The 25,355-nt window shown below is 38.6% G+C and overlaps 1 protein-coding gene across 1 annotated transcript in view; it reads right to left on the bottom strand.

Annotated features, from left to right (window-relative positions):
• Nucleotides 1-444: 444 nt before the first annotated feature.
• The window catches only part of CERS3 (ceramide synthase 3), a 141,776-nt gene continuing 116,865 nt past the window's right edge, over nt 445-25,355 (bottom strand). Inside the window, exon 12 of the mRNA XM_082386845.1 lies at nt 445-25,355. Within this exon, the coding sequence (XP_082242971.1) occupies nt 25,188-25,355 (168 nt within the window). The 3' untranslated portion in view covers nt 445-25,187.

Genomic DNA, 25,355 nt, shown 5'->3' with positions numbered 1-25,355 from the left:
TATATTAATATGTAAAAATTTGGGGAGTTTTATAATTATTAAAGAAAATTGAATCCATTATTTAAAACTTTCCTAAAAGCATAAGCCAAGCCTAGGTGGATTCACCAAAGAATTCCAACCAACATCCAAAAAAGGTCCAATGCCAGTCTTCCACAGACCCTTCCAGAGAATAGAAAAAGATAAATATCCCAACTTTTTAAGGAAACAATAAATTATGAAAAATGGACCCATGACCAGACACTGCAATGAGGATTATAGCACTGTGTATATGTCTTCCTTGCTTGCTCTTTGTGTGTGTGTGTTTATACTAATTTTTTTTCATTCTTCAGAAAAATACATTTTATGTGTAGTGAATACTAATATATAGACAAGAATAATACCTACAACACAAGCTGATTTTTTTTTTTTTTTTGCTTTAAAGCTTTTATTCTAAAAAAAAAAAAAAAAGCTTTTATTCTGAAAAATACAAAAGTCATCAAGTTGTAAATGTATGTGGTAATTCTTCAACTTCTCAGAAACAATACAATGAATTATTTAAATAGTTAAGATATTTAATATTATCCACATCAATACATTTAAACAGGTACAAGTGTTCTACAAAACATTAGAACATGTACAGACAACCTACTGCAAGATAAAACTGCCCAATTTTGCTTACAGAATCCCATTTTTAAACCCTCCCTTTGAAAACAAAGTTTGGAATCTGGTAAGAAAAGATGAGGACCAGAGCACTTTTAATAGAAAGCACACATCCCCTCTGGGCTCCTTCTCCACAGGGCTGTGCATGTAATTAGGATCAAGAGCGCTGTACTCGAGAAGCAGGTCACTCAGGAGGGTCCAAATGTGTGCTGATATCCCACCCGTTCAGTGGGAGGAGACTGGCAAATGAGCAGGAGATGCGGGCCATGGTACATACACGACACTGATCTCAGTAGGGGACAGCCAGTCCTAGAAATTTCTCTGCCGCTGAAAAGGCAGCAGTCTTCTCTCATGTATGTAAGAGGTTCCTGGCTCTGCTATTCCACTTGCTCAGTCTGTGGAAGGAAGCAAAAGATGTTTTAACGTTGGTCAGCGTGAGAAGTGACTGCTCTCCTCGAAATATCAGGTGTAGCTTGCAGGCTCTGATCAGAGACTTTCTAATGAATTCCGTCTGCTACTGTTGTATAATAAAAAAGATGACTGGCTTTTGGCTCTGGTTCCTGGTAGGGAGACTCTAAATCCTTGGAATTTTCCAGGTAACAAGAGTGTCTTTGTTATTCATGAGCCTCTTAGATCATACCTGAGTTTCTGCTAAGAGATGAGATGACTCAGGATGAGGGCTGGTCACCAGGAAGACCAACCTGTGATTTGAAGGTTGGGGCTCTGAGCCAGCCCAGCTTCTGGGAAGGGGACAATGACTGGGGACTGACTTCAATTCCATGCCAGTGAGTCAGTCAATCATGCCTATTTAATTAGTCTTCAGTAAACACTCTGGATGCCGAAGTTCAGTGGAGCATTCTGGTTGGTGAACACACTGATGTGCTCTGAGGGAGAAGTACCCTGATTCCACAGGGAATAGGCACAGAAACTCTGAGACTCTCCCAGACCTTGTCTTTCGTGTCTCTTCATTTGGTTGCTTTGAACTGTTTCCTTTATAATAAAATTTTAATTTATTTTCTGGCCGCACCCTGTAGCTTGCAGGATCTTATTTCCCCCACCAGGGATTGAATCCGGACCCCAGGCAGTGGAAGAGCGGAGTCCTAACCACTGGATGCGAGGAAATTCCCAAGACTATAATCTTGTAGTACAGCACTTTCCTGAGTTCTGTGAGAATTCTAGCTAAATATCAATCCCGAGAGTTCTGTGGGCTTCAGTTTTCTCATGTATTAGAAGTTAAATCAAAGCCTTTTATAGGTTCTTTTCTAAGTATGTGTGTGATGCATTAAACGAAACTAACAAGAATAGGGGGCTTGAAGTGCCTATATTAAGTCTTTTACCCAATTTTTTGTTATCTTTTCCTTATTTATTTGTAGAAATTATCTATACTGATGAATCATTTGTTTCAAAATTTTCCCCCACATAAGGTGTATTTTATACTGTCTTCTTTTTTCTTACTTTAATTTTTTATATGGCAGGTTCTTACTAGTTATCTATTTTATACATATTAGTGTATACATGTCAAACCCAATCTCCCAATTCATCCCACCACCACCCCGCCCCCCACTTTTCTCCCTTGGTGTCCATACGTTTGTTCTCTACATCTGTGTCTCAATTTCTGCCTTGCAAAACGGTTCATCTGTACCATTTTTCTAGATTCCACATATATGCGTTAATATACAATATTTGTTTTTCTCTTTCTGACTTACTTCACTTTGTATGACAGTCTCTAGGCCCATCCACGTCTCTACAAATGACGCAATTTCATTCCTTTTTATGGCTGAGTAATATTCTGTTGTATATATGTACCACATCTTCCTTATCCATTCATCTGTCGATGAGCATTTAGGTTGCTTCCATGACCTGGCTATTGTAAATACTGCTGCAATGAACATTAGGGTGCATGCGTCTTTTTGAATTATGGTTTTCTCTGGGTATATGCTCAGTAGTAAGATTGCTGGATCATATGGTAATTCTATTTTCAGTTTTTTAAGGAAACTCCATACTGTTCTCCAGAGTGGCTGTATCAATTTACATTCCCACCAACAGTGCAAGAGGGCTCCCTTTTCTCCACACCCTCTCCAGCATTTGTTGTTTGTAGATTTTCTGATGATGCCCATTCTAACTGGTGTGAGGTGATACCTCGTTGTAGTTTTGATTTGCATTTCTCTAATAATTAGTGATGTTGAGCATCTTTTCATGTGCCTCTTGGCCATCTGTATGTCTTCCTTGGAGAAATGTCTATTTAGGTCTTTTGTCTATTTTTTGATTGGGTTGTTTGTTTTTTTGATATTGAGCTGCATGAGCTGTTTATATATTTTGGAGATAATCCTTCGCCCATTGATTCTTTTGCAAATATTTTCTCCCATTCAGAGGGTTGTCTTTTCATCTTCTTTATTGTTTCCTTTGTTGTGCAAAAGTTTTTAAGTTTAATTAGGTGCCATTTGTTTATTTTTGTTTTTATTTCCATTATTCTAGGAGGTGGGTCAAAAAAGATCTTGCTGGGATTTATGTCAAAGAGTGTTCTTCCTATGTTTTCCTCTAAGAGTTTTATAGTGCCTGGTCTTACATTTAGGTCTCTAATTCATTTTGAGTTTATTTTTGTGTATGGTGTTAGCAAGTGTTCTAATTTCATTCTTTTACATGTAGCCATCCAGTTTTTCCCAGCACCACTTATTGAAGAGACTGTCTTATCTCCATTGTATATCCTTGCCTCCTTTGGGGTAGTTAACCATAGGTGTGTGGGTTTATCTCTGAGCCTTCCATCCTGTTCCATTGATCTATAGTTCTTGTTTTGTGCCAGTACCATATTGTCTTGATTATTGTAGCTTTGTAGTATAGTGTGAAGTCAGGGAGTCTTATTCCTCCAGCTCTGTTTTTCTCCCCTCAAGATTCCTTTGGCTATTTGGGGTCTTTTGTGACTCCATACAAATTTTAAGATTTTTTGTTCTAGTCCTGTAAAAAAAATGCCATTGGTAATTTGATAGGGATTGCAATGAACCTGTAGATAGCTTTGGGTAGTATAGACATTTTCAAAATATTGATTCTTCCAATCCAAGAACATGATAAATCTCTCCACCTGTTTGGGTCATCTTTGATTTCTTTCATCAGTGTCTTATAGTTTTCTGAGTACAGGTCTTTTACCTCCTTAGGTAGGTTTATTCCTAGGTATTTTATTCCTTTTGTTGCAATGGTAAATGGGATTGTTTCCTTAATTTCTCTTTCTGAACTTTCGTTGTTAGTGTACAGGAATGCAAGAGATTTCTGTGCATTACTTTTGCACCCTGCAACTTTATCAAATTCATTGCTTAGCTCTAGTAGTTTTCTGGTGGCATCTTTAGGATTTTCTATGTATAGTATCATGTCATCTGCAAACAGTGACAGTTTTACTTCTTCTTTTCCAATTTGGATTCTTTTTCTTTCTTTTTCCTCTCTGATTGCCATAGCTAGGATATCCAAAACTATGTTGAATAATAGAGGTGAGAGTGGACATCCTTGTCTTGTTCCTGACCACAGAGGAAATGCTTTTAGGTTTTCACCATTGAGAATGATGTTTGTTGTGTGTTTGTCGTATACGGCCATTATTATGTTGAGGTAGTTTCCCTCTCTGCCACTTTCTGGAGAGTTTTTAGTCATAAATCGGTGTTGAATTTTGTCAAAAGCTTTTTCTGCATCTACTGAGATGATCATATGGTTTTTATTCTTCAATTTGTTAATGTGGTGTATCACATTGATTGATTTGCAAATATTGAAGAATCCTTGCATCCCTGGGAAAAATCCCACTTGATCATGGTGTATGATCCTTTTAATGCGTAGTTGGATTCTGGTTGTTAGTATTTTGTTGAGGATTTTTGCATCTATATTCATCAGTGATATTGGTCTATACTTTTTTTTGTAGTATCTTTGTCTGGTTTTGGTATCAGGGTGATGGTGGCCTCATAGAATGAGTTTGGGGGTGTTCCTTCCTCTGCAGTTTTTTGGAAGAGTTTGAGAAGGATGGGTATTAGCTCTTCTCTAAATGTTTGATAGAATTCACCTGTGAAGCCATCTGGTCCTAGGCTTTTGTTTGTTGCAAGATTTTTCATCACAGTCTCAATTTCGTTACTTGTGATTGGTCTGTTCATATTTTCTATTTCTTCCTGGTTCAGTCCTGGAAGGCTATACCTTTCTAAGAATTTGTCCATTTCTTCCTGGTTGTCCATTTTACTTGTTTAGTCTGGCTAAAGGTTTATCAATTTTGTTTATCTTCTCAAAGAGCCAGCTTTTAGTTTTATTGATCTTTGCTATTCTTTTCTTTGTTTCTATTTCATTTATTTCTCCTCTGATCTTTATGATTTCTTTCCTTCTACTAACTTTGGGTTTTGTTTGTTCTTCTTTCTCTAGTTCCTTTAGCTGTAAAGTTAGATTGCTTTTTTGAGATTTTTCTTGTTTCTTGAGGTAAGATTGTATTGCTATAAACTTTCCTCTTAGAACTGCTTTTGTTGCATCCCATAGGTTTTGAATCATTGTATTTTCATTGTCATTTGTCTCTAGGTATTTTTTTATTTCCTCTTTGATTTCTTCAGTGATCTCTTGGTTACTTAGTAATGTATTGTGTCGCCTCCATGTGTTTGTGTTTTTATGGTTTTTTCCCTGTAATTGATTTCTAATTTCATGGCATTGTGGTTGGAAAAGATGCTTGATATGATTCAATTTTCTTAAATTTACCAAGGCTTGATTTGTGACCCAAGATGTGATCTATCCTGGAGAATGTTCTGTGTGCACTTGAGAAGAAAGTGTAATCTGCTGTTTTTGGATGGAATGTCTTATAAATATCAATTAAATCTATCTGGTCTATTGTGTCATTTAAAGCTTGTCTTTCCTTATTAATTTTCTGTCCGGATGATCTGTCCATTGGTGTGAGGTGTTAAAGTCCCCCACTATTATTGTGTTACTGTCAGTTTCCTCTTTTAGAGCTGTTATCATTTGCCTTATATATTGAGGTGCTCCTATGTTGGGTGCATATATATTTATAATTGGTATATCTTCTTCTTGGATCGATCCCTTGATCATTATGTAGTGTCCTTCTTTGTCTCTTGTAATAGTCTTTATTTTAAAGTCTATTTTGTCTGATATGAGAATTGCTACTCCGGCTTTCTTTTGATTTCCATTTGCATGGAATATCTTTTTCCATCCCCTCACTTTCATTCTGTATGTGTCCCTAGGTCTGAAGTGGGTCTCTTGTAGACAGCATATATACAGGTCTTGTTTTTGTATCTGTTCAGCCAGTCTGTGTCTTTTGGTGGGAGCATTTAATCCATTTACATTTAAGGTAATTATTGATATGTATGTTCCTATTCCCATTTTCTTAAATGTTTTGGGTTTGTTATTGTAGGTGTTTTCCTTCTCTTGTGTTTCTTGCCTAGAGAAGTTCCTTTAGCATTTGTTGTAAAGCTGGTTTGGTGGTGCTGAACTCTCTCAGCTTTTGCTTGTCTGTAAAGGTTTTAATTTCTCCATCAAATCTGAATGTGATGCTTGCTGGGTAGAGTAATCTTGGTTGTAGGTTTTTCTCCTTCATCATTTTAAATATGTCCTGCCACTCCATTCTGGCTTGCAGAGTTTCTGCTGAAAGATCAGCTGTTAACCTTATGGGGATTCCCTTGTGTGTTATTTGTTGTTTTTCCCTTGCTGCTTTTAATATGTTTTCTTTATATTTAATTTTTGATAGTTTGATTAATATGTGTCTTGGCGTGTTTCTCCTTGGATTTATCCTGTATGGGACTCTCTGTGCTTCCAGGACTTGATTAACTATTTCCTTTCCCATATTAGGGAAGTTTTCAACTATAATCTCTTCAAATATTTTCTCAGTTCCTTTCTTTTTCTCTTTTTCTTCTGGGACCCCTATAATTCGAATGTTGGTGCATTTAATGTTGTCCCAGAGGTCTCTGAGACTGTCCTCTGTTCTTTTCATTCTTTTTTCTTTACTCTGCTCTGCAGTAGTTATTTCCACTATTTTATCTTCCAGGTCACTTATCCGTTCTTCTGCCTCAGTTATTCTGCTATTGATCCCTTCTAGAGTATTTTTAATTTCATTTATTGTGTTTTTCATCATTGCTTGGTTCCTCTTTAGTTCTTCTAGGTCCTTGTTAAATGTTTCTTGCATTTTGACTATTCTATTTCCAAGATTTTGGATCATCTTTACTATCATTATTCCGAATTCTTTTTCAGGTAGACTGCCTATTTCCTCTTCATTTGTTAGGTCTGGTGTGTTTTTACCTTGTTCCTTCATCTGCTGTGTGTTTTTCTGTCTTCTCATTTTGCTTATCTTACTGTGTTTGGGGTCTCCTTTTCGCAGGCTGCAGGTTCGTTGTTCCTCTTGTTTTTGGTATCTGTCTTGGGTTTGTTTTTGAAGGTCCTTTTCTTCTCTTGTGTTTCTCGCTTAGAGAAGTTCCTTTAGCATTTGTTGTAGAGCTGGTTTGGTGGTGCTGAATTCTCTTAGCTTTTGCTTGTCTGTAAAGCTTTTGATTTCTCCATCGAATCTGCATGAGATCCTTGCTGGGTGACGTAATCTTGCTTATAGGTTCTTCTCTTTCATCACTTTAAATATATCATGCCACTCCCTTCTGGCTTGTAGAGTTTCTGCTGAGAAATCAGCTGTTAACCTTATGGGGATTCCCTTGTATGTTATTTGTCATTTTTCCCTTGCTGCTTTCAATAATTTTTCTTTGTCTTTAATTTTTGTCAGTTTGATTACTATGTGTCTTGGCATGTTTCTCATTGGGTTTGTTCTGCCTGGGACTGTCTGCACTTCCTGGACTACCCAAGTAGTCCAGGCTTTTTTCTTTCCCATGTTAGGGAAGTTTTCAACTATAATCTCTTCAAATATTTTCTTTGGTCCTTTCTCTCTCTTTTCTCCTTCTGGGAGCCATGTAATGCAAATGTTGGTGGGTTTAATGTTGTCCCAGAGGTCTCTTAGGCTGTCTTCATTTCTTTTCATTCTTTTTTCTTTATTCTGTTCCATGGCAGTGATTTCCACCACTCTATCTTCCCGGTCACTTATCCGTTCTTCTGCCTCAGTTTTTTGGCTATTGATTTCTTCTAGTGTATTTTTCAGTTCACTTATTGTATTGCTCATCTCTGTTTGTTTGTTCTTTATTTCTTTTAGGTCTTTGTAAAACATTTCTTGCGTCTTCTCGATCTTTGCCTCCATTCTTTTTCCAAGGTCCTGGATCATCTTCACTATCATTATTCTGAATTCTTTTTCTGGAAGGTTGCCTATCTCCACTTCATTTAGTTATTTTTCTGGGGTTTTATCTTGTTCCTTCATCTGGTACATAGTCTTCTGCCTTTTCATTTTGTCTATCTTTCTGTGAATGTGGTTTTCATTCCACAGGCTGCAGGATTGTAGTTCTTCTTGCTTCTGCTGTCTGCCCTCTGGTGGATGAGGCTATCTAAGAGGCTTGTGCAAGCTTCCTGATGGGAGGGACTGGTGGTGGGTAGAGCTGGGTGTTGCTCAGGTGGGAAGAGCTCAGTAAAACTTTAATCCTGTCTGCTGATGGGTGGGGCTGAGTTCCCTTTCTCTTGGTTGTTTGGCTTGAGGCAACCCAGCACTGGAGCCTACAGGCTCTTTGGTGGGGCTAATGGCGGATTCCGGGAGGGCTCACGCCAAGGAGTACTTCCCAGAACTTCTGTTGCCAGTGTCCCTGTCCCCACAGTGAGCCACAGCCACCCCCCGCCTCTGCAGGAGACCCTCCAACACTAGCAGGTAGGTCTGCTTCAGTTTCCTATGAGGTCACTGCTCCTTCCCCCTTGGTCCTGATGCACACACTACTTTGTGTGTGCCCTCGAAGACTGGAGTCTCTGTTTCCCCTAGTCTTGTCAAAGTCTTGCAATCAAATCCCGCTAGCTGATTCTCTGGGAATTCCTCCTCCCATTGCCGGACTCCCAGGTTGGGAAGCCTGACGTGGGGCTCAGAACCTTCACTCCAGTGGGTGGACTTCTGTGGTATAATTGTTTTCCAGCCCATGAATCACCCACCCAGCAGTTATGGGATTTGATTTTATTGTGATTTTGCCCCTCCTGCCATCTCATGTGGCTTCTCCTTTGTCTTTGGATGTGGGGTATCTGTTTTGGTGAGTTCCAGTGTCTTCCTACTGATGATTGTTCAGAGTTAGCTGTGATTCTGGTGCTCTTGCAAGAGGGAGTGAGTGCACATCCTTCTACTCCGCCATCTTGAACCAATCTCTATACTAATTTTTATCTCTTCTTTTCCAGTTGCATCTTGTTAGGCAGAAGCATGATGTTATTGTTGTATGGAATTTTAAATATGTGTATAAGGGTATGTGTGGGTGCTGAGTTGCCAAAGGGATAGACTGTGCTGCTTATTTATATCTTATGTCTCAACTTCAGTTCCTCCTTCTACACTTTGCTCCATGGTCTGGGGCTTGTTCTCTACAAACTCTCTGTCCCAAATCCCCTTGCCAGTTGGATTCTTGTTAGGTATGCCAATAGGAACAGTTAGAAAGGCACTGGAACACAGAAGGAAGTGAGAAGGGGATTCCTTCCTATTTTCCAGCTTCTATTGGCAGAAGCTCACAGCCAGGGCCCTAGCACTTAGCATCAGGTACACCTGAGCCCCTCAGAGATGCCAGCAACAACCTGGTGGTGCCCTGTTGACAAACAGGGTATGGTCCCAGCACCAGTCGCAGGGTCTTCGTCTCCTCAGTGGTATAAGCAGCAGCTGCCAGGCCCTGCAACTGACCCAGAGTTTGGGGGCCAGCTGTGCAGAGCCAGCCCCCCAGGAATCCATGCATTAGATCCATGGGGCCCCTCCTCTAGGCACCTGCATTCTGGAAAAGCCTTCACCTCTGCTTCCTGCAGTTATTATCCCTGGTTAACAGTGCTCCCTTTTGGCTTTTCTCAGCCCTTCAACACCTGTATAGCCAATTCCCTGCATTAAATCCCCTCTGTCTGAAATACCTCATGTGATTTATGTTTTCCTGACTGGGCTCTGACTGAAACACCTGTTTCCTTGTCCCTCGTCCCCTAGATTCAGCAGGAGCAGGGAAGGGGTCTGTCTCGCTGTACATTTTAACCCCCTGGACTGACACAAAGTGGGCCTCATTGTTTTAATTACATCAATGCAAAAGGCACTGGTTCTTGGAGATCAGCCAAAAGTACAGATTGAACTCTAAGCCCTGCCATTTACAAGTTGGGTGACTTTGGCCTGTATTTTGGAAGTGAAGCTGGTATTTGCTGAGTAACATTTCTGTGTTGGGTGCTTCAAAATAGATCTCATTTAAACCTTGCAACATACCTCAGAGGAAGACGTTTTTACAAAGAAGGAAGTTGAGGCTCAGAGGGATGAAGAAGCTTCCCTAGGCTGCACTTCTCATAAGTGGGGCTATGACTCCAGCACAGGTCTGCCCGACTCTGGAAACCATGCCCTGTGCATTTCAGCCAGCTCTTTGTTAGCACCTGTCTCCTTTCTGCAGACTGATGAAATGGAATTCATCATTTGGATGAAATTATGTGAAATGTCATAGATGAAATTATATAAATAATTTTGAATCAACTCTATTAAAAAAAAATAAATTACCTGCCACTTCAGTACTTTAACCTCAGTAACAAATTCGAAACAACACTTTTACGGGTGGGCCTGGCCTTCCCAAGCCTTTACTTGTTGGCCACTTGCACAGTCTCTTGGGTCACACTGGCCAACTTGCCATCTGACTTGTTGTCCTCTGATCTCTGACCTGACCCCAGCATGGCTGTCTTCAGATGCTCAAGAGGACAGATTCCTCTGTAGAGGCAGAGGATGTCTTGGCTGGGAGGGTTAAAGGCTCCCACTCGTGAGTGTGTTGGATACAAAGCCAGGCAGCATCTGGACCCTTCAGTGGTACTGGCAAACTGCGGGGGAGAAACATTGAGTTCTGTCTTCCAAGATCAAGTTCATATTCTAGGGCCCCAATGTAAACGTTACAAAGGCGTTCCCCTTCCTCAGAAGTGCAGCATCAGAAAGCCTGGGATAGGGAGGGACTTGAGCCCCAAGCCAGGAGCCTCTATGGGGAGAAGATGGATGTGTTCAAGTCTGTTTCAACCCAATGGAGCTGGTGCAGAAGAAGCCCAGCGATGTGGCCCAGTGTGTCCTATCACTTTGTGCACTGATGTCATTTTCATGAAGAGAAAGGGCACCCATGAAAGACCAAGCACAGGCCCAGGCCCTGCCAGTTAGCCATACAGTAAGGCCATACAGTAAGTCCAGGGCACCTTTCCACCACCCACAGAGACCAGTGGGAATAGGACATGCTAGGTGATGCCCAGCCCAGAAGAATCGTTGGCCAAGCTCTTTTTGTCCCAAATCCCAGACTAATTGCTGGGTGCCCAAATCAGCTGCTCAGGGACTGGTGTCTTCCCAGAGCAGCCCTGGTTGAGGCTCTCTGGTTTCCCTCTCTCTCTGTTGCTTTCTCTCTCTCTCTCTCTCTCTCTCTATTAAAATTTGGATTTTGTCTTTTTTTCCCCTCTTCTCCTTAACAGGAACTTGAAGGCCACCTAGTGGAAAGTTTTATTTGCAGGGACAAAGGAGAGTTTGGCATCTTGGCAAAGGGCCTCCTCTTTAAAGCAACAGCTTTTGTGTGGGGAGGCAGCTGAGACAACAGCCCAGGAGAGAGCTGGGTCCTGCTTCTCTGGGATACAGGACAGATTTACTTAGCAACTGCTTAACATTCTCTGAACCGGAAGCCTTTGCTCACTGCGTGAGACAGGCTGAGTCACTCACTTGCGTACAAGTTCTGGACTTGAGCCAGGGCTGTCCTCAGGAATCCAGGAATGCCAGCAGATGAGACTCTGAGGGGGAGATGGTATCACTGGGTGGAGCGGGGTGGTGGAGAGCCAAGAAAACTGCCAAAGTAAGCAGCCTGCTTGCAGTGTGGACATTCAGAGCCAGGCCTTGATGGGAAGGTGTGGGGGTTCCTATTCAAATTTCAAGTGGGAAAACGTCATACATTTTGCACGGACTTCACCAATCCTGTATTCTGGCCAGGTCCATGCTGCTATAGCAAGGTGGCTGAGTCCTTTACCAAAAAGTACACGAGGGCACCCAGATGGCACCAAGTGTGACAGGCAGTACTGGGCAAGCCCCTTCTCCTAGGTCTTCTCATTAAAAATTCACCCCTGCAGTGATCCTCAGCAACAGACTATTGTTTTCCTAATGCCAGGTACAGAAAGTAAAGTTCAACAAAATCTTCCTCTTGTTGGAGGTAGTGGAAGATGAAAAGATAAAGTGTTGCCTTCTCCAAAGTCAGTAGGCAGTGGGTGGAACCAGCTCCAGGTAGAGTTGGTGGGAATCCCCAGGCCTCCCTCGGGGCTTTCGTTTCCCTTCTGTAATTCCAGAACATATGGGGGTGTCCAGTAGAAAACCAAACCTAGTTGCACAAAAGTACTCCTAAGTGGTTGTGGATTGAGTAAAATATAAGCAAAATACCCAATTTATATTATTTTAAAAATATCTATTAGTAAACCCCAGTGAGCCCCTCTTTTTCTAAAGGAGCACCTCCCCAATTAGGTAGACACCAAGGGTTCCCTATTAGAAACTTGAACCAGATTTCCCTTCCCTTTCTCAGCCACTCTGTGTGTGAAGACATTTCACGTGGAAATGGAAGGACTAAGCTTCTTCAGGGCCCTGCCAGAGCCAGGTGTTACCCTATAGCCTCTGGCCTGGGCCACCCTGAACAGGCAGCTCTAACATGACTAGAACTAGGGGAATATCTGATATCTAGTTAATATATGAAATTATCACCTCCTACATAACATATATATAAAAATAATAATTAGAAAACCTAACACAACTGTTAAACTTCCAAATTAGCAGAAGGAAAACACATATCCACAGGCACTGCAAAATCATACCTATGGAAAAGCATTGACCTAAAGCAAATAGACTGCCAGATATTTCTCCAGCAAAAATGAGTTCATTTGGGATCAGCAGAGAATTGGGGGTCTGCAACCAGGGCAAGACACATTCAAATACACAGCAAAGGAAAGAGAATAAGAACACTTTTAGAGAGGGAAAAAGGAAGTTGGGAGGGCTTTAATAAACAAAGAATCCATGGCTTTTCATTGACTGAGTTCTTAACAAGTCAGAGGAGTCTTTCTTCTTGTTGGGCTCTGCTGTCATTATAGGGCATGAGAGCTCCCCCTTCTGGTCTCCTACTCTATTTAATTGTGGTTTCTGTTTATTAATTTTTTTTTTTTTTTTACAAGAGACAGGAAAGGGGGAAGAATTAAGGAAACCATAAACAAAACGAAAAGACAACCCACAGAATGGGAGAAAATATTTGCAAACAAAGCGACTGATAAGGGATTAATCTCCAAAATATACAAACAGCTCATGCAGCACAATAACAAACAAACAAACAACCCAATCAAAAAATGGGTGGAAGATCTAAATAGACATTTCTCCAAAGAAGACATACAGATGGTCAAAAAGCACATGAAAAGATGCTCAACATCACTAATTATTAGATAAATGCAAATCAAAGCTACAGTGAGGTATCACCTTATATCAGTCAGAGTGGCCATCATCAAAAAATCTACAAACAATACATGCTGGAGAGGGTGTGGAGAAAAGGGAGCCCTCTTGCACTGTTGGTGGGAATGTAAATTGATACAGCCACTGTGGAGAACAGTATGGAGGTTCCTTAAAAAACTAAAAATAGAACTACCTTATGACCCAGCAATCCCACTCCTGGGCATATATCTGGAAAAAACAATAATTTGAAAAGATCCATGCACCCCAATGTTCACTGCAGCACTATTTACAATAGCCAGGACATGGGAGCAACCTAAATGTCCATTGACAGAGGGATGGATAAAGAAGATGTGGTATATATATATATACAATGGAATATTGCTCGGGCATAAAAAGAATGAAATAATGCCATTTGCAGCAACATGGATGGACCTAGAGATTGTCATACTGAGTGAAGTAAGTCAGACAGAAAAAGACAAATATCATACAATATTGCTTATATGTGGAATCTAAAAAAAAAATGGTACAAATGAACTTATTTACAAAACAGAAATAGAGTCACAGATATAGAAAACAATCTTATGGTTACCAGTGGGGAAGGGGAGGAGGGATAAATTGGGAAATTGGGATTGACATATACATACTACTATATATAAAATAGATAACTAATAACGACCTACTGTATAGCACAGGACACTCTACTCAATACTCTGTAATGACCTATATGAGAAAAGAATCTAAAAAAGAGTGGATATATGTATATATATAACTGATTCACTTTGCTGTACAGCAGAAAGTAACACAACATTGTAAATCAACTCTACCCCAATAAAAATTTTTTAAAAACTGAAAATAAGAGAATTTATAACAAACATAAATATTATATCAATAAATATAAATGGAAGAAACTTATTAAAAGAAAGAGCTTCTGGAAAAGATGGAGTAAATGCACTTCTCCCTATTCTTCCCACTAAGTACAGTTATAACCCCTGGATATTATACATCAAACAAGCACAAGAAGACACTGAGAGGTGGAGAAAAGAAGTCAGGCTGGCTAGGGACAGCAGGACCAAGGAACAACACAGGGGTGAGTTCCTTGAGTTTTCTTTCTGCCTCAGGTGTCCAGGAGTGGGTGCTGGGGAAGCTGGTGATCCAGAAATAACGGGCACAGACAGCCCTCCAAAAAGCTTTTTAATTATAAATTCTATTTCTTTTATAAATACAGTGCTACTCAACTTATCTGTTTTATCTTGGCTAAGTGTTGTTAGTAGGTTGCAGTTTTCAAGGAATTGGTCCATTTCTTCTGAGCTATTGAATTTATGAAATAAAGTTGTTTATAGTAGTCTCTTACTGCCTTTTTTTTTGTTTTAACAGATTCAAGGTCTATGTAGCACCTCTATCATTCCTGATATTAATTATTTGTATATTTTCTTTTTATCTTTTTTAGTCTTTCAAGAAGTCTTTCAATTTTACTGATATTTTCAAAGAATCAGCTTTTTGTTTCATTGATTTTTTCTTATTGTTTTTGTTTTCACTTTTATTCACTTCTACTTTCATTTTATTATTTGCTTCCTGACAAGGATTTTAAAGCAGTTCTCAATTAAAAAATGCTTCAAGGAGCAGTTACAAACATACTTGAAACAAAGGGAAGCATGAGAAAGTCTCATTGAAGTAACAGAACACTCATTGAAGTAACAGAAAATATAAAGGAAAACCAAATGGAAATCTTAGAATTAAAAAATACACTAACCAAAATTTAAAAACTCAGTGGAGTTTTATGCTATTTCTCTTAACAACAGAATGGAGAGAATTCATGATCTGGAAATTAATACAGTAGGAACTATCCAGTCTGAACAACAAAGAGAAAATAGAGTGAAGAAAACCAAAACCAAAACCAAAACCAAAACCATGAATGTAGGTAGCCTCAGGGGCCTGTGGGAGTCTAATGAAAGAGCTAACATTTGTGTCATCGGAATCCCAGGTGGAAAGGAGAGGTGCTGAAAAAGCATTCAAATAAATATTCAAATAAATATTGACTGAAAAATTCTCGAATTCAGTAAAAGACATAACATACAGATTTAAGAAGCTGAGCAAACACAATACAGGATAAACCCAAAGAAATTCATATCAATACAAGTCATAATCAAACTTTTAAAAACTAAAGACAAAGGAAAAATTCTTAAAGCAGCAAGCACAAATGATACCTACCAATAGAGGACAGATAATTCAAATCACAGCAGATTTCTCATAAGAAACCATGAAGACCAGAAGGAAGTGACACAACAGTTTTCACTTGCTGAAAGAAAATAACTATAATTTGATAGTTATTTAGTTATATATTTATTCTATAATTCTATATTCAGTGAAAATATCCTTCAGAAATGCAGGGAAAGTCAAAATATTCTTAGGTAAAAGAAATAAGAAAATATTATCAGCACCTACCCTAAAAAATGTCTAAATGGAGTCCTTGAAACAGAAAGACACGATAAAAGAAGGAATCTTAGAACTCCAGAACAGAAGAGAAAACAATAGAAAGGATATGGGTGAATACAATGGAGTCTCTTCTGTTCAACTTTGCTAAATTATGTTTGAGGATTGGAGCAAAAATTCTAACATTAACTGATGTGATTCTCAAAGTATATAGAGGAAATATTTAAAACAATTATAATGGGGGATGGTAAAGGGACATAGAGGGAAATAAGATTCTCGCACTTCACTCAAATTTGTAAAATATCAAAACTAGTGATAAATTATGTCTGTAGAATGCAATACTCAGAGCAAACAATAAAAAAAATAAGTGAAACAGTAAAGTAAAAAAGGAACAAGAAAAGAAAGAATCCTCCAAATTTTTCTTTATCAACTCTACACTTTATACAAAAAACATTTAGAACACAAAATAGAAAACTGTAGAAAACTATTTTAACAAAATCCATGCTAAAATATTCAACAAAAAAGAAATTTGTCAGTAAACTTTAAAATAACACATTGTGACCAAGAGGAGCTGGCTCCCTGAATGCCAGGCTAGTCCAATAGTAAGAAACTAATATGATCAGATTAACAGAGCAAAGAGCAACTACTAGATCAGCACCCCAAGAAAGGCAATTCAACACCCACACCCATTCCTGATTTTAGAAGAGCTGAAAACCTATTAGGAACATGAGTGGAGTGTCAGGTTATACAACTAACATACAAAAATCAGTAGCTTTTCTAAATATTATATATATATATGTATATATATACCTTTATATATAAAGGAAGTAACGATCATATTTTCAAAAATAATAAAAAAGATACATTACCTTGGTATAAACCTTAAAGGAAATTTTCAGGGTCTATGTGAACAAAATCTCCCAATTCTACTGGAAGACATAAGAGAGGATTTAACTGAATAGGAACACACACATTACTTTTGGATAGGATGACTCAAAACTATAATTTAACTCCCTTAAATTAATTATAAATTCAGAGCAATCTCAAAATAGCATACCATCAAGATTTGGGGGGAAACCTAACCAAAAAACTCTAGAATTCATCTGGCTTCTAGTTTGTAATAAAACAAATGTTGGAAATAAAATAAAAATGTGAGATGGGCCAATGAAATTTGGAAGTAAAAGAGTAGAGATGGGTCACTGACCCAACCATATTAAAACCTATTATAAAGTTATTCAAATTAAAACAGGATAGTATAGGATAAGCACTTCAGTGAAACAGAGTGGAAAGTGAACAGAGGCAGGAGACACAAAATACATATGGGAATTTAAGGGTGGCATTTCAAACACAAGAAAAAAGAAATAGAATTCAGCAAATGTCTTGGGGGAAAACCAGCAACCATTAAAAAAAATCCCTTCTCAAATCCCTTCTCATCTTACTTCTTACATCAAAATAAATACCATCTGGAGCAGAGAATCAATGAATCCATGGAAGCTGTAAAAAGAAGCATGAATGATTTTTTACGTATACTTTTGTTTAGGGAAGACTTTCCAAGCAGGAAGCAGACTCCAGAGACTGTTAAGGAAAAGACTGATGTATTTTACTACTGGAAAAATTAAAATTCATGAATGGACTCCCCCAAATTACTACATATAAAATCATAAGACCAAAGGCAAGCAGAAAATTCTATATTACAGATGATAGAAGTCAATCTCCTTACAGTGGGCTCATAGAAACCTAAGGAAAAGTACAATAACCCAATAGAAAAATGGGTAAGCAAGTAAAAGAAACACAAATGTTCCATCTCATTCACATGAAAGAGATGCAAGTCAAAACAACAATAAGATATTAAATCTCTCAGGCTGGAGAAAAGGTCAAAAGTTGATGATTCCCATTTCAGAGAAATGGCTACTCTCAAACACGGTCAGTAGGACTTAAATTTGTACACCTTTTTTGGAAGGCAATTTGTATCTATTAAAATGAAAACTGCATGTGCCTTGACGCAGAAATCTCACTAGTAGAAACTTACCCCATGGGAATTATGAACAATTAGAAGGGTTGACATTTATTGAGTGCTTATTATGTGAAGGTGGGCTGAAAAACGTTTTATGTGGATCATCTCATTTAATCCTCAACATGACATAATGAAGAAGGTTCTGTGCCCATTTTACAGATGAGTAAACTGAAGGTGAAGAGATCAAGAGACTTGCTCAAGGTTACACAGTAAGTAACAGAGTAGGGATTTTTAAACCAGGCAACTTGGGTTAGACACTTCCACCGAAGGATGTTCATGGCAATATTATAAGAGCTAAAAACTAGAAACCATTCAAGTGTCCAAAAATATGAGACTGGTTAAATACTTGATGATAAATTTCTAAGGATTACAGAAATAAAAGCGATCTATATGTGCCAATATGGAAAGATCCCTACAATGCATTGGTGAGCAAAAAGCAAGGAACAAGATCATGTGTAGACTTAGAGTGCAGATCTTTGTGTTTAAAAAGTATATTGTATAGTGCTGCCAATTGCCTATATGGAGCCTTAGTGCAAATTAGTTAAAGATGCCCCCTCTGGGTGTTCACAGTCTCAGGGGAATACACAGGAGGTGCTTCTATTTTCATTTCCCCCTCATCTGAGCACATTATAGCAGAGTTCATGGATAAAGGTAACATGAGTATGTACATAGATAATGTAAGTGTATACTGCGAACCCAGATCACCAACCCCACACAGCTCACTGTCCCCATTTACATGACTTGACTATTCCACTGTCTTCACTAGCATAACTTTATGATTCTAGAAGACTTTTGCCAGGCAAATAATTATTGTTTATTTCAGAACCTTCTCTCAAGACCCATCAACTACTCAATAGAAAACATCCACAGATAGTTTACTGCATAAGAAACTTATGATTCCTTGAACCCTTCACCTCAAAATCTTTCCCTTGCTGCGTTCACCAGTCCTAAACTGTTATGTTCCTTAGCTGATCTTAATTAAGTCTTGGCGTTGAAAGACCCATAAAACAAACTTCAAATTCTCAAAAATAATCTGACCTTGGCCTTCCCTCACTGAGCATTGCCAGTCCTCTCTAGGTGCTCTGTCTTACTGCCATGGGCAATCACCTCCATCCGTCTCAAAAACAGGCTGCACTGGGGATGTTTGGGGAGCTGGCATTCCACAACAAATTCAGGCTAAAATAGGCATAAGAATGTTTCTGGATGGAATCACAATGAACGTTAAGAGTGTTTCCCTTTTGCAGAGAGTTTTTCACTTTTCATCTGATACAGACATTATTTTTGCATTATTTAAATGCACTCTTATTAGTACTACTTTAAATGCCAATGGGGATTATATGGTAGTGAGATTATAGGTTTTTATGTATATCTATCTTAAGGTAGACACTTTTGGTATTAAAGTTTATATAAAAAAGAAGAGACTGGGACATTAGCTGTCTTAGAAAGGTAAGAACTTAAAAGTAGCTAGCCTTTTCTTTTTCCTTATAACAACTTCCAAAAAATTATAGTATCTATACAGAACAGCATACAAATCCTAAGTGTACAGTTTGCTGATGTATCACAAATTGAACACACTCATGGAAGCACCACCATGGTCAAGAAGCAGAACATCAATAGTACCCGAAGTCCCCTTGGGCCCCATCCAGGCACAGTCCCTTTCTTCTTCTCCAAGGTAACCACTACCCTGACTTTTACCATCATAGATTGGTTTTGTCTGTTTTTGAACATTATAATAAATGGAAACATAAAGCATCTATTCATTTTGCATTAGAGTCTTTTACAAAACATTAAGATCGTAAGAAGAAGCTATATTGTTGCAAGTACTAGTTGGTTCATTTTCATTGCTCTACAGTATCCTGTAGTGTAAATAGACCACAATTATCCATTTTACTCTTGATGGACATTTGGGAAGTGCCCTTTAGAGTTGTTAACATTGCTGATATGAACATTCATGTGCATTCTTTTGGTGCTTTTACGTGTGCCTTTCTGGTATGTACCTAGGAGTGAAATTACTGGGTTATGATATGTGCATATGTCCAATTTTAGGAAATGATGACAAACTATTTTTCAAAGTGGTTTTAACTGTTTATACTCCTCCAACAGTGTGTGAGTTTCCATTGTTCCATGTGATTGCCATTTGGTACTATGAGTCTTTCTAATGATTAATGAGATTGAGCACCTTTTCATATGTTTATTGGACATTTAGATATGGTGTTTTGTAAAGTGTTGGTTAAGTGCCTGCTCATTTTTTTTATTGGGTTGTAAGTATTTTGGGGAGGGTGAGTAGGACCTCTTCATATATACTGGATATGAGCCCTTTGTCAGTTATAAGTGTTGCCAATTATTTTCTCCAACTCCATGGCTTGCCTTTTCACTCTCTTAATGGTGTCTTTTGAGAAATAGAAGTTCTTTATTATCATTTAATCTGATTCATTAATATGTTCCTTTACAGATAATTGTCTTAGCCAGTCTTAATCCTTGGCATTTCTGTATAAATTTACACACACATACAATGTGTAGGGATTTTTTGCATTTACATTTGTAGTAACAATTATTTCCTTTTGAGCCTTGTAATTTTTATTTATTTATTAAATATTATATTGGCTGGGATGAAAAATACAATGTTGAATATATTCAGGATGATGGGCCTCCTTCAAGATAGTGGACATTTTTGTCTCAGTGATAATCCCAGGGGATAAAACTCAATATCTCACCATTATAGCATTATATGATACTGGCTTTACACTTTTTGAAGACGCTATTTATCAGATAAAGGAAATTCCTTCCTACTTTTCTGTGAAATTTTTTTTTTTTTTTTTTAATGAATGGTGGTTGAATTTTACATAAGGTTTTTGAAGATTTGGGTTTTCCTTTATCTCTTAAAATGGTTAATAACATTGATTTTCAAATAGTAAATCAACCACATGTCCCTGAAATAAACCCAACTTGTTTGCCGTGCACTGTCTTCTTTACATATTGCTGAATTCAGTTTGCTTTTGTTTAGAAAATTTGCACCTATGTTTATGAATGACTTAGCCTATACCTGTTGGGTCTTTTTCTCCTAATACTCTTGTCAGATTTTAGTATCAAGATTATGCTAGCCTTGTAAAACAAATGTGAGGTGTTCCTTCCTTTTTTCTCTGGAAAAGTTTGTGTAATACTTCTGTTAATTCTTCCTTAAATACTGGAAGAATTCACTGTATAAGCCATCTGGGCCTAAAGATTTTTTTAAGCGGGGGCATATTTTAAAATTTCAGATTTAATTGTTTTGTATAGAAGGCTATTTAGATATCTGTTTCTTCTTGTGCCCATTTTGACAAGCTGTATTTTTCTAGGAACTTGCACATTTTATTTACATCTTCAAATCTATTGACATAAAGTTGCTCATGATATTCTCCTATTATTTGTTCTTTGTTTGATCTATAGTGACAGATCCTTTTCATTCCTAATATTGATTATTTGTGTCTTTCTTGATCAGTCTTGCTAGGATTTTATGAATTTTTTTCTTTTAAAGAACCAACTTTTGGTTTTGTGATACTCTCTATTATATGTTTGTTTCCTATTTTATTAATTTCCCTTTTTACTTTTTTTGAGACATTTAGATCATTAATTTTCATCAGCCTTCTTATAAAAGCTTTTAATATTATAAAATTTCCTCTAAATTTGTCACTAGTTGAATCCCACATACTTTTCATTATTTTTTATTATAATTCATTTTAAAATGTTTTATTTCCATTGTGATTGCTTCTTTGCTACATTTAGAAGTGCATTACTTAACTTAAAAATAGGTGATTTTTCTTTTCTAATTTCACTGTGATCAGTGATCATACTCTATATGATTTAAAACCTTTGAAATGTTTTGGGATTTGTTTTAAGGCCTGTCATGTGGTCAATTTGGGTAAATGTTCACATGCACCGGAAAAGAAAGTGTGCCTGCATTTGTTGGGTACAGTGCTCTCTCTACATATGTCATCTGGGCCAATTTTGTTCATTTCATTGTTCAAATCTTCTGTATTCTTATTGCTTTTTGGTTGGCTGTTTCTATCAGACACTGAATGGTGTGTTAAAACCACCCAAACACAATTATGACTTTGTTAGTCCTTTTAATTATGTAAAATTTTTCTTTATATATTTTAAAGGTGTATTATTCAGTGTATACAGATTTAATTTTTAAATATTTTCCTGGTGGACTGATCCCTTTCACTGTTATGAAACATTCTTCTTAATACCCACTAGCTCTTCTTGCCTTTGTCTGATATTAGAATAGCTATGTCAGCTTTTTGGGGATAGAGTTTGCATGGTATACCTTTATCCCTCCTTTTACTTTCAACATTTCTTTTTGCATATATTTATAGCATATCTCTTGTAAGTAGCCTATAGTTGGAGTTTTAAAAAATCTGATCTGGTACTCTCTTCTTACATTGGATGTAATTACCTATAAATTTGGATTTGGTAATTAGTACTGCCATTGTACTAACCAGTGTAAAACTCTTACAATGTTTTCTATTTGTCTTGACTGCTCTCATGTTTCCTTTTCTCCTTTATTATTTTATTTGAATTTATTTTGGAGTAAATATTCTGTATCATTGTATATTCTCATTTATTAGCATATAAAACTGCTAATAGGAATAAAACCAACTGAGGTCACACAGAGTCCTGACTGCTCTTCAGAAGCACCTGGACTTGGTTAAAATGCAAATTCCTTTTTCTTACCCCAGAAGTACTGAATCTAAATGTGGAGCAGGCAACAGGCAAGGTGTGTTTTTAAGCTCAATAGGTAATTCTGATGGACAGCCAGTTGAACCATCAATAGACCTATTTCCTCCTCCACCTTTGAAAGGTAGGTACAGAAAAGGGGGCTGAGAAAATATCTTTAGGACCATGCCCCTCACTTAGCACTTCTACAGGGCCTTGTGCTACAGGGCTCAGGTGCTGTGACCCAGGTTAGTCTCCAGCCCACAAGCATCTGTCTGTCTACACTGTGCACAGACAAGAGACTCACCCCAGTCAGGCCCGATCCGTTACCTCTCCTGTCTGGTGTCTGGTACCCCAAGGCCAGCGGCCCTAATGTCCTAACTTGGCTCTGTTCTCACTGCTCACCCTGATTCCCTGCAGGGTGTTTCTAGAGGACTGGCAAATCTTTGTTCCCACCACTCAGTAGGACTAGTAATGATCTCTAAGAAGCCAAACAATGTGTGTGCTGAATCTACTCAATCACTACACATGCTGGGCTCTGTCTCTGTTTTATTGTAAGTCATTACCATTACAATAATACTGGTGGCATGGTGGACTACATTTTTATAAAGTCATCTGGTATATACTATGAGCTCTTGTTTCCTGTAGAAAGAGAGGTTACCCTTAAAATTAACCACAAAAGCCCTAAAAATGTTACAAAATATGCATCTCTAGCTCTTAAGAGATAGTTTAGTGTTTCCAGCTGTATCACAGATAGTTGAAATTGGCATATCAATTTTACCTTCGATGTTCAAATAAGAAAAAAAAAGAACTGGAGGATAGAGCAACAACTAAACACTTTTTTTTACCTAAAGCAAGAAGTTATTTGGTACAGAGACAAGACCAAAATAAATCAAGGAAAAAACTGTCTGTTAACTGGAACATAAAAATAATATCTTAGTGTGATCTTTCACCAAAAATAAAAAATATATATAAATATTAATAATAATTCAACAGCTACACCCTAAAGTGACTGGAGGCATTTGAGATTTATAATATACATTACACATATAATGTTATTGTACTCATAAATGCAAATATTATGCAGAGAAACCTGACACATGTTTTTCTGTTGTTCTAACAATTCCTCAAAAAGAGATTTTGTTGGAAAAGAATTTTGAAGGTTTTTGTTTTTGTTTAGCCTGAAGGTTTTAAAAACATCTTTTTACTGAAAAAAAAAAAAAAAAAGCAGACACCTTTACTGTATAGTGTCCTTTGTGCTCCAGAGGCTGCAGCCCCCATTGGTGGAGTCTGTGTGGGCTTTACTAGTCCCCACAGTCTTAGCTTCCACTTACTTGGCTTTATAATACGGGCCCTGAGCAAAACAGGATGAAGATGCAAAATGTGACCCAAAAATATGAGATTGGGTGGGGAAAAGTTGCACATTTTGCTCAGGCTCTTCCTCTACAAGGCTCTGCCTCTCCTCAGTCAGTAACCTGAGAAAGTCTCTGAGGTCTGCCCTGCATGCTGGCCTCAGGAGATGTATCCCTGTGGGGGCCGAGAGGTGGCTACTGACCCTCCAGCCCCTACCTGTCCTCCCAGAGAGGTAGGCAGCCCCAGGAGCTGACATTGACTCAAGCACCTGTCCTTGGACATTCTCGGGGGTGTTTTCCAGCCCTTTGTTTTGTTCTGCTTTACTGTTATGCACTCTGATTGGGTTGGAGAGCAGGGGTTTAAAGTACAGAGTCTCTTTGTTTTTCCAAGACCTCCTTGGATCAGGAGCTCAAACACATGCCCCAGAAACTGGGCTTCCTGGGTGATAGTGGCTAGGGGAACAACCTGACTTGGGTCCAGTGCCCCCAGAGAGGCCCCCAGGTGGACCCTATGGCCTGCTGGGTAGCTCTGCTGGCCTGAAGGAGGGGCTCAGGGCCACAGCAGGGAAGCGTCCCTTTCAGAAAGGAAATAAGTGAGAAATCAGCAAAGGACAAGATGGAATGGGGCCCAAACTCCCTCCCCTTGGCCATAGAGCCTGAGGGATGAGAACCTGGGGGATTTGAGAATTACCTTTGGGAAGCTAACAAATAAACAGTTACCAGATAAACTGGAAACAGCTTTCTGGGTACTTGCATTTTTAGGTATTTCCAGACACATTTAAAAGGAATTCTTCAAGACTGTGCCTTTTGTTCAGGCCTGTTCAGTGCCAAGTTTCACCAGGCTTCTCTCCCAAACGGGACTGTGATCACAGTGAAAAGAGGGTCAGGTAACAGCAACACCATAGCCTATAGTGTGCACTCTCATATCCATTATTATCTCATTTGATCCTTATTCCAACCCTGTGAGGGGGCAGGGCAGGTCTGGTTATTCCCATTGGAGAGACGAAGCACACGGCATGGAAGGTTTAAACACTGCCCATGGCAGAAAGGGGTCCGTGAGCCCTGGAAGCTTGGCCCCCTAGTTTGGTCCTGCCACCATCATTCCATTGCCACCTCTAGCTCATTTTTGGGAAATGAGCTGCTCTCTGTGGCCAAACGCACCTGGAAAAAGTGGGTTGACTTAGCACTTCCCAAAGTATCCTGAGCACAGGCAAGGTGGGAAGGGGAAGGCCTACAACAAAGTGGACTCCAAACATCTAAATTCATGAATGGAACAATTAGAACTGGAAGGGTTCTCTGGAGAAATCTTTGAAATCTGAGTCCTAACTCCAGTAAAATCCATGGGGATGCTTATATTTAACATTTTAACACAAATTAACAACATTTTGTTAAATACATCTTAGGAGGGGGGGAAGGTGCTGGTTAGAAAGAGGGAAGGGCAAAATCTGTGGTCCCTGTGGGTCCTGAGGCCACAGCAAGCGAGGAGGGAGCACTTCCGGCTCCCAGCAGCCCTTGCAGTGCACTGTGCGCGAGGAGCTATGCGGGCTTCAAGCTAACAGCCATGCTGACCATTGGGAATGAGGTGCCTGTTGGCCCCAAGGCTGTTCTTCAAACCGTCTGTCTCTTTGCCTTTGGTGGCTTCTTCCTTCTCCTCCTCCTCTTCCTCAACCTCTTCTTCTTCATATTCATCCTCATCATCACTTCTCACATCCTGGATATT

The sequence above is a fragment of the Balaenoptera borealis genome (assembly GCF_965194805.1).
Source record: "Balaenoptera borealis genome assembly, chromosome: 3".
NCBI classification, from domain to species: domain Eukaryota; kingdom Metazoa; phylum Chordata; class Mammalia; order Artiodactyla; family Balaenopteridae; genus Balaenoptera; species Balaenoptera borealis.
Note: the sequence above shows the minus strand (reverse complement) of the source record. Positions and strands in the feature narration are given on the sequence as shown.